The sequence below is a fragment of the Nanorana parkeri genome, unplaced genomic scaffold (assembly GCF_000935625.1).
Source record: "Nanorana parkeri isolate BGI_ZX_2015 unplaced genomic scaffold, ASM93562v1 scaffold616, whole genome shotgun sequence".
NCBI classification, from domain to species: domain Eukaryota; kingdom Metazoa; phylum Chordata; class Amphibia; order Anura; family Dicroglossidae; genus Nanorana; species Nanorana parkeri.
This window is the reverse complement of record NW_017306884.1, coordinates 707,268-717,870: the sequence shown is the minus strand read 5'-3', so window position 1 is coordinate 717,870 and position 10,603 is coordinate 707,268. Positions and strand designations below refer to the sequence as shown.

General features: G+C 39.3%; 1 protein-coding gene across 3 annotated transcripts in view; it reads left to right on the top strand.

The window, feature by feature from the left end:
• The window catches only part of EEPD1 (endonuclease/exonuclease/phosphatase family domain containing 1), a 121,580-nt gene that overhangs the window by 94,706 nt on the left and 16,271 nt on the right, over positions 1-10,603 (top strand). For all 3 annotated transcript variants that reach the window (XM_018562959.1, XM_018562957.1, XM_018562956.1), the window contains one exon: positions 10,275-10,385. In XM_018562959.1, coding sequence (XP_018418461.1) covers positions 10,275-10,385 — 111 coding nt within the window. The remainder of the gene's footprint in view (positions 1-10,274; positions 10,386-10,603) is intronic.

The following is a 10,603-nucleotide window of genomic DNA, read 5'->3' as shown; positions in this document are numbered from 1 at the left end:
TATATATATATAGAGAGAGAGAGATATCGCTCTATATATATTTCTTTTCATTGCAGTTTAAGCTTACATACCCAATTCATGAACTATAGTAAACCATTACAAATGTACTGTAGCAAGCTTACAGTGACCATATGTTGCATTCAGACTCATAGGAGATTACTGGGATAGGAAGTGAGGGTAATTTACCTTTGTTTGATATGGGTAGCTTTTTTAAGCAAGTAAGACTCTGCAACAAGGTTTGCTAATATTGTTTCAATATACTGTATATAAATGACCAAGAGAAAGCTTTATTTTTATCAACAAAATTAGACTTTGACTTTAAATGAACCATTACTCATACACAACCGGATTAGTGGTTGGATATATTCATGTTTATATGATTATGCAGACTGAATCTCCAATTTGTACTCAATCTGATTCTATAATAATAAAAGCTAGGATGAAAATTTGCAAGTCACCTATCATCTTAGTGTAGAATTTCAATGATGCTATGTATGAATATTGTTTAGTCTAATAAAAGTAATCACTGAGTATTAAATGTCTTTTGTTCTGTACAAAGTGGTCATATTTTGCTGCATTTACTGTAAATAATGTACAGTGCTGATGGAAGCATTGTCGACTCTTGGAGCAGCTCATAATGTCCTTACATGCTTGTCCTACTATCATCTATTTCCATGGTTTATATGCCTATATGTAATACAGAGAGCCTTGTCTGTGAGTCATTTTTCCACTTGGTTCATTTTTCTACTGTGTTGATTTCACAAAATATACTTATTTCACAAGTCTTTGTAGCACCACACAAGCAGATAACAAGATAGATGTAATACTTGACTCACCTTCAGCTATTCTTGTGCCCTCATTGGCATTAGAGCATAGAGCAGCCCCCACAATCTGTCATTGCCTTGGAAGGGGGTCACTTTCTACTGCCTTGGACATAGTGGAAGCATCTTAAATGTGGCATGTCCCAAAGAACATGCAAAGGCATAGTGAAGACCATTATGATGATGTTGCTGCAGTTCAAAAAAACATTGTTGCAGTAGTGGGTCCAAACACCATGGCAAATAAATAGTAAACTGAGCTTGTGATTATATTTAATTTAGTCCAATGTAGAAAACACCTAAACCATACTTATTTTTAATCACTGTGTGCTTGCTAAATATTATTCTTGACCTGCATTTTTCCACCTCCCGTTTCATAGACTACAACACAATATAACCCTTGCTAAAGGAAACCAATAGAAGAACATGTTCCCCATGCCAAAGTCATTTGTAGTTTAATTTAGGTGTCTGTATTGTTGCTTGTCTTCTGTTATTGGCTAAGCACATTTTTATAAGGAGAAAGCTGACCCTAAAATAGAATACATGTCGTACAAAGGTCTTCCTGGCCCTAATGAGAAGTGTTAGAATGCCTTTTGCAGTATTTAGGTAAAGTTTGTTAATGGAATATAATAAAACATGTCCTTGAAAGGTAACTATTTGGCAAGCACTCATTATTCTTAAATTAGATGTTAGGATGTGTACTTAACTGAGGGAAACACTTATGTTTTATTTTTAATTCCGCAGGAAGCCCATTGTTTACTTGTATTTTCCCCACTGTAAATGTGAAACTTTGGCCAATAAGTTTATTTTAGCTTTAAGAAGATTGGGGAAGGGTTTTTATTGCTATCTGTGTCCTCATTGGTGGGACTGTCCCTCCCTTCCTATCCCAGAGAGAAGTCTCCTCAAAGCAAGGGAATGTCCCAGTTGTCAGCAAAACGGTTTGGGAAATGTCCCCTCACCAGTGACAACTGTATCATTTTTTTTATTTACCCTCACTTGTAAACAGGGAAGAAAGTGCTTGTGAATCTTCCCAGTAGGGTGCATCACCTTTCAACATCTCGTGGAGTCATGAGGTGGCCCAACGAAGTCATCTCGTGGAGTCATCTTGTGGCCCAACAAAGTACTGATGGTGTGGTCATAATAATCTGGCCACTCAGTGTATACATCAATAGAAAACAAAACCTGACCGATGTTCTAACCCTTCCCCACTTCCCACACTTCCCCACCAGTGATTAGTCATTTAGAAATGATCTCTGTTTATGGTAGTTCCAACCAAGGAACCTGCTCCATAGTTATCTACGGTTTGCAGGAACAGCTAACATGTTGCTTCAGGAGTGCTTTAAATTCTAGTGGTGCGCTAATAGGTAAAATGATGGACATTTCAAGCTGGCAATGCCCAATGCTGGCATTGCCCAATTCCTGCCCAAGCTAGGCACTACCCTGCTTGACAAACTTTAATGATGAAATTGGAGGAAACAGGTGGAAAACTCTTGGCCGAATAGTGACTGCATCTTGTCAGATCCAGTCGCTGTTCGGGTATTCAAACAGCTGCAGGTGTCGTCTGTTTGAATGCGAGAGATTACTTCATCCATTCTGGATGGCGGAATTGGGTGATTTCTCTTGTTAAGACTGCAGGGCTGAGCAAGAAAAATCTAACTGTGTATGGTTAGCTTTAGGCTTCTACCTTCTGAAAAGGCTGCATATTTTATTGAGTAAAATTGTAATACTGATGTATAGCAGGAATAGTTTTACTTGTTAGTAATTAACCTGCAAATAACTCTGGACCTTTTTTGTAAAATGGGAAGATTTTAAATTACTAAATGGGAATACAGGTGGGGATCTTATCTACCACTTGCAATTTGTGAGCCACATGTCAGCTTTGGCTAAATTACCTTTGGTACAATCTCAGATATCTTTTTTTTAAAGTGACACTAAACTCAGGAGTTAAATCTTAAAAATGCTTTCAGGTACCCTAACTATTAATAAAAATGTATCTTATTTGGGTATCATTTGGCTGAAGATCCTCAAATCATCTCTGAATTGGTGCTGACACTGTCCTTCCTTCTGGAGGGTGGCTACTTTTGTTCCCCATGGTCCCAGTGTGTGTTGTAAAGTAGTCACCGCTCCAAGCTCGCTCCCATGATGGTTTAGTTTACTAATTTGTATTGAGATTATAATCCATCACGGGAACACATTTAGGGCGGTGGCTACTTTACAGCACACATAGGGACCATGGGGAACCAAAGTAGTCACCCTGCAGAAGGAAAGACAGAATCAGCATGAATTCAGAGATGATTTGAGGATCTACAGCTGAGTGATACACAGATAAGATACATTTTTATGAATAGTTAAGGTACATGAATGCATTTTTAAGATTTAACACCTGAGTTTAGTGTCACTTTAACTACACAGAACTAATACAGAATTGGAACAATAAATAACTGATATATGTAAAATAAAAGAATGACTAATTAAATAGATTGCTATAGCTTGCTGGGTAGTATCCAGACTACCATCTGATGATTTTACTGTATGTGCTGGAGTTTTGTCTGAAGGAAGCAAGTAGAGAGCTTTAATTGTCTGTTTAAAAATAAGTCTTGTTCTTTGTGACCTTAAACAATTAATTTTAGTCTAAATATATCATACCAGGCAGTTTTATATCAGAAGTCACCTTTACCATAAATCCTGGCTACAATGTTGCCTCTAGAAATTAAAACAAAATATGAAGGTCAAATCCGGTAAATGTTTATCCACAGTTTTAAGAGCTGCTTATTTTGTACTGACATTTAATAAATATATTCACTCTATACATTTTCTTGTTGTATATAGAATGGCATATGTAGCTTGTTTGTTAATATACATCTACTGCAGATACACATAGCTAACAGTCAGACATTTGCTTCCGCTGCTAGCACAAATCTCTAATGGTTTTATTTAGAGGTGCACTGAAATGAAAACTTCAAAACCGAAAAAAAAACGAAATGAAAACTCATGTCAGGCCGAAACTGAAAATGTTTTTTATTCTAACTTTTTCAAATTTTTAAAAATATTTTATTTTTATTTTTTTATGATTTTTGTATATTTTATTTATTCATTTTTATTAAATATTTTTATTTTTTACTTTACCTTTAGGGGCGAGGGGAAATATTAAGGGTCTAAACAGACCCCTGATATTTCCCTTTTAAAATAGAAAAAGAGATTGAGGACATGAAGTCCTCAATCTCTTTCTGCAGCCCCTGTTATAAATGAACAGGAATCCTCTATACTGAGTGTTCCTGTTCATTCATAACTTGTGGAAATGTAGATCACTTACCATTCACTCATAATTGAGGACACAGTAAACATACTCTGTCCTCAATTATTTACAAACACTCAGCAATCACTGAGTGTTTGTACCTGCTCTCCACCCTGACCCGCTGTCACAGGAGGCTGGGTGGGGCAGTGCGGGAGGAGAGCTCAGCCTCCTGTGACAGCTATGGCTGTCTCTGCCCACACTGCTGCTCAACTACTCTGTGACAGGAGGCTAAGTAGGGCGGGGAGGAGAGACGCCGGCCGCTCACATCGCTCTCCTCCTGCACTGCTCGGCCTCCTGAAACAGTTTCTCTCCTCCCTGCTGGAGCAGCGTCCAGCTATTTCAGCCAAAAAATTGCACTTTTGGACGCTATGTTACGGTGGCTGATGTATCGGTGCATCCCTAGTTTTACTGTTTCTTTCAACAGAAAATTTGCAACCAGTCCTTGCTTAATAATGAACCTTATACTCTTAAAGTTGGCAGTAATTAACAATATAATTAATGCCAACCTTAACTGAAGGCGGTTTAAGCAATTGGCAATTATCCTTCAAATGACAGTTTATTACTTCCTACTAGTCAAAATTAGGAACTTGCCAATTACTAGTGTAGAGCTAGTACATGAGTTATCACTGATCCTTGGTAGGGATGGGCTTAGATTCAGACCATACTTGGTCCAAACCTGAGCTCCTCGAAACCCAGAAGGGAAATGAGACCACCTCTCCAATCAGCTGCACATAAACAAAGGGGCGTGAGGCTTTTGGTGACATCAGTGACCTTATATGGGCATATTGCCATATCAGGTCAGTGTCATTAACCAAATATAGGTCAGTGGTGTGACAGCATCCCACCCGTTTGGTTACATGCAGCTGCGGGCAGGGAATTTCCCTCATTGGCTGATTAGTGCTACTATTTAAAATGTAATGATTACTACTTATTAATAGATCTCCACAGATTGATTACACTCTGAAGCCAGGAATATGGCTTGCTCTCCATAAAATTTGCCACCCTATGCAGTAGTGTGCATGGCCTGTATACAAAGCTGGGTCTTAATAGATATGAATTGGTGTATCAGCAAGAAGAAACCAAGAGGTGCCTTGTTTATAACAAGGTAGTCTTTTTCAAGTTTGATTTTATTATCCTTGGTCAAGTAAATAAATAAATGTTTTAGTTATGATTTAGAAGGTGGCTACTTTAAACTGATATTTGTTTTTTTAGTTGAAGCTTGAACTGTGCAAAGCTGTGCCCCAAAAATGCAGGCAGAAGGCAAAGGGCTAGTCACCAGTATTGACTGTGGTTTTCCTGCAGCTCATCTTTTCTCCATTTCTGATTTCCCGCGCCTTTGTCTACACTGTTTCACTGAATGGGGGCGGATATTTTAGTAGAGACAGGGCTTTGCTTCCTCATGTCAGAGCTGCTCTCCCCCCCAATGACTGGTGATCTGTTAACTGCCAGAGTAATAATCAAGAGGCAGCAGGGGAGGTGCAGAAAGTGCAGATTAAGAATTAATTAAGCAGGAAAAAGGGAAATCCGTGCAATACAGATTTGTCACATCAAGGAGAACAGTGAGCAGCACAGTAGTGACATCACCAAATCTCACTGCAAATCTCCTGAGACTAGCAGTCAGAGACAGTAGTGCCTTAGATGAATTCACACTGCAGATATACAGCTATGTGGCTTAAGAGATAGGAATTGCAGTTCTATTTTTCAGAAGGAATTCCTGGTAAAGATAGATTTTTAGCTTCATTAAGTTTTCTAGATATTCTTTATAAGATAGCAAATCCTCACGTTTTAGATCATGTCCACTGTAATCCACCTGAACATTTTTTTTCCTTCTCAAGGACTTTATTATTAAGATATCTATGCTTGAGTTCCAGGGTCGGTGAACCTGCAATGGTCATTATAGAGGTTTCCACTCTGCCTGATAGGTTGTAATTTATTTTGTATTATGGAGAATGCAACATGACACTGTGGAAGAAGTAAATGTGGTGCTTACACCCAAAACTCCTAGGTGGATAGAAACTAAGTCAAGAATTATGCTTGGATAATATTGCGTTTAATGTATCCCAGATATGGCTTAGTAACCACTGCTATTTTATTGTGCAAGTAATTGCTAACACCATGCACAGTGAAAACCAGAATTGGACTGGTTATATGTAACATTTCTGAGTATACGGTGTACCTGACAGTTTGATGACACAATGTTTTTCCATAGAGACACCCAAACAAGTCACTCAGCAGAGCGAATAACCTGAGCTTGCTTGGTTTTAGATTACATTCTAATTTGCAATTCGTAAGTGTCCTCTAATTCCTCACTGTTACACTTGTATAGAATCAATAGCTTAATAGCTAGGAAGAACATCAAAGTTGCTTTTATTGACTCCTTTTATTTTAACCCCTTAGTGACACAGCTTCAGAAAATGTTTTCGTTCCTGGGGACTCGGACGATTTTGCCATTTTTGCTATATTTATGTTTAACCTTAATTTGAATCTTCCTCATTCATTATGATTGCACCTACACATATTATATACCGTTTTTTAAAAGGACAAAATGGGGTTTAATTTGACATGACCTATGCATGTATAAAAGAAAAAAAAAACATCATCAAACGGCTGTCTTATAGTATATCTGCTTTCAATGCCTTGCTGTCTGGAACAGATGGTAGATCTCTGAGTAACAGTAATAAGGATGAGAGTGGGATAATCAAGATAATAAGTGATATGTTTAATAGATTGTGTATGAAGTCCATATGAGAATAGAGTTAAAGAACTCCAGGAATTTTTTTTATTAACCCTTGCAGTGGGGCTACCCCTGCACTGCAAGGGTTAGTTGCTTGTTTGTGTCTAGGTGCTAAAAAAAACAAAATTATACTCAACTGAAGCTGTGAGCCAGCCAGCTGTTACAGTGCTCCCTCCAGCCTTTCTCCTCCTCCCTGCAGTATTGGAAAGCGTAATCACTTCTATACACTGTGTATAGACGTGATGATTTACGGGACCTTATACCGCTGCAGAGGAGGGGAGAGACGTTGGAAGAACTGGTCCAAGAGGAAGCCAGCTTGGAGCTTCGGGTGAGTCTAACTTTTATTTTTAACTTTTTTGGACGATTTCTTAAGGGACCGTAATATACAGGGGTACGGGTACTCCTAGAATGAGATCCTAATAGGTTGGACTTGATGGACTAATGTCTTTATTCAACCTCAAATACTATGTAACTATGTAACTATGTAACCTAATCCCACTGCAAGGGTTAATAACAAAAATGTCCCGAATTTTGCCTTAAAGGAGAACTATGAGATGAGTGATTTCCACTCACCTCATAGTTCTAGCCAACCTGTGACAATGAGACTGTCACAGGTCGGCTCAGTAGATCGGGAGGTGAGCGAACACATACCGGGTTCGCTCACCTCTCGATCCTGTCACGGCTCTCTGCCGTGACAGGGGGAGGGGCTGGATTCCTTTCTCCCCGCTCCGATCTGCCAGCGCTGACTGGCGGAATGGACGGGGGAGGGGGCGGGCCAGCTGACTCACGCAGCTGGGCAGATCCCGACGTCCATGTCGGGATCCGCTCTGGCTGCGGTCTCAGTATACCGCAACATGTAGCTCGCGGTATACTGAGCTTAGGGTAACGGGAGGACACTAGTTTGTGTCCTCCCGTTACCCTAAGGAGAACTATGGGGAAAAACACTGACCCCATAGTTCTCCTTTAAAAGTTAAGCTGCATTTTTGCCCAGGCAGTGTTCACTTTAATCGTAGCCCCTGCTGCTGCTGCTTATACTTCCCTCCAATCCCGTGCCACCTAGCATGGGTAAGTGAAGTACAACACAAGTACTCCCAGGTATCATGATTGGCCGCTTAAGTATTCAGTGTGGTCACATAGGGGCATCAAGAGAGTCCTCAGCTGGGACATGATGCTTTCACAGGTCTTCATGCTAAGTATAAGCAGTTGAAGGGACCTAGATAGGCAAAACACAGGTTGTGGCTTTGGTTCCATCAACCGAACATGTCGCTTCTGTGTCCTGTAGTAAGGTAGGGGCCAGCAGGTTACCAGGGATTCACCACTCCCAGAAGTGTCAGGTGTAAAGATTATGTCTGAGGCCATAGCTCTTCAAAAGAGCAAATATGTGAGGAACAAACAACTGGACAGGTGAGTATTAACAGTCTTCTTTTACAGGGCTTTTTGACACTTTTTTTGTAGACCCAAAGATGCTTAGTGACTGGGTCACTTCAAGCCAAAACCATACCAGCTATAAGAAGAGGGAGTATTTTCTTTCCGGGGGCCTATGTCTGCATATGCTGCTTTCTCATTGCTACATGGCTGCTGCTAGTACTTGACTGGTTGGATAGGTGGAATATCTGTTTCCTTGGTTGCACACAGTGAATCCTCCTGCCTGACAGTACATCTTGTGGTAGCATATAAGCCTGAAGGAGAAACCACAGCATGTAGTAGGGGAGCATGAGGCTACTGAAAATGTACATATATTCCTTTGTCTTTAAGAAGGAGTAGTTTTGGTTATATGTGACCCTGTGCTGACAGTCACTTTAAGCAGTTATTTTATTTGTGGCTTTGTAGTGTTCCAAAAGTAGAATTACAAATCCATATAGCAATAATCAACATGCAGAGGAAGAGACTAATTCAAAGTGACTTTCAATTAACATACTAAAACTGTTGAATTATGTCGGTTAAATTAATTGGTATCTTATTTGTTGTAGGTAGGCTTTTGCACAAATACTGCAAATTCTATTTCTGATATATTAATTGTAGAGATGCATCAATTTCCTCTCATCATGTATGCTTTGCAGATGCATACGTTGACAGCGCGGGAGTCTGATTATATTAGTCTGGATCATTTTAGAAAATGAATTTTAATGATTTTCTGCTGCATATGTGTTTCATTTATCTATGTATTCCACTGGGGAGTGCATATAAATAAATGTGCATTTTTTTTCAAAGGTTATATCTGTGCAACATGCTGTATTGTGATAACAGAATATTTTAAAGTTACCTAGATATGAAAGAGGATGTACCTTTCCTGAGCTGCTACTGGAAATTCAGGCTGTCTAACTATCACTGACCCACTACATTTAATACCTTGTAAGTCAATATGTATATTTTAAATTCTGGACAAGGTTGCAGAACAGGTTAGTCAGCAAAAAGTCTCAAATCCTTATCTTGATATTGCTGCTGGGTCGATGGCCCAAGAGGGTCAGCATGACAGCCAGGCAATTGCCAATTTTCATGACAGGTTTCCTGACATTGGACGATTCATATTAAAAAAGAAAGTCGGTCATCATTTTTTTAAACTTATGGATAGAATAGGTTAGTGTTAAGACCTCTTTGAGTGTTTATTGCTGTTTATGTCCACTCTTTGGTGAATAATCCTCCCTATTTGACATGGTGACCGTTGTCCAACTTTACAGTTGCCATTCAAACAGGAGGTAAGGAAAAATCTTCAAATGGGGACAACTATTCTGGTGATAACTGTCTAAGAGGGGGGTTTCACCTCACTTTCTATTGTTTCTCTGGGATAGGAAATGAAGGGCTATCTCTCCAAGAAGACACAGACAGCAAGAAATAGCAGAAAGGGGTTTTAAATATTCACACTATCCAAAAATAAAAAAGGAGGTTGGCTTTGTATGTAGATATGTTGGTGCTAAAAAAAAAAAACTACCTTTGTTTCTCTTATGCCCAATTTAAACTAATATTTATAGCCCAATACTGACAAAAACTTTTTTTTGCTTTGAACAGACTTGGAAGGGGTTAAAACCTTTGGTCCTGGTCTGGTCCCCATTGGGGAGATTTTTACTCCCTTCTTGCTAGGAAAGAAGGTGATGGGAACTCTCTCTAGTGGGGATACAGACCCCCAAAACAGCACATTTTTTCAGTGAAATGTAGAAAGGATTGGAACACCAGTCAGGGGTTATTATTACTGTCTCCCCTCATTTCTTTTCAGCGCTGTCACAGGGTGCCATTTTGACAGGAATGGGCGTGACATCTTTCCAATGGGGTGACAGATATGAAAAATTTACAGGATTATTCTATCTAAAACCAAAAAAAAAAAAAAGGTTTTAGCATGAGTTAAGCTTTAACATGTAGACATGTCTCTTTTATTCTAGTAAAGTAATGAACCTACATGAAAGCATAACCACCCCTTTCTCTGCCTTTTCAGTTCTGCACAGAGTTAAACCAGCCATCTTTGCCTAACATACGCAAGTGGAAAGGAGTCAGAGGATCGTGGAAGTGCGTTGTTTCTGAAAAGCCATCATCCGGCCCTAACGAGGTATGTGACATTGCATTGTATTCATATTGCTGGTCAAAGGGACAAGTTTTATCGGAGGAAATCAGTTTCTAAATGAGAGTTTGTCTTAATTTGTTTTGGCAGTCATCTCACCGTGCTATTCTCATTATTTTTTGGCAAACCAAAGTTTTCCTGCTGTTCCTTTCAAAGTTCTATTTAATTTGAGGCAAACCTCGAATTTCCACACAACAATCTGCTGT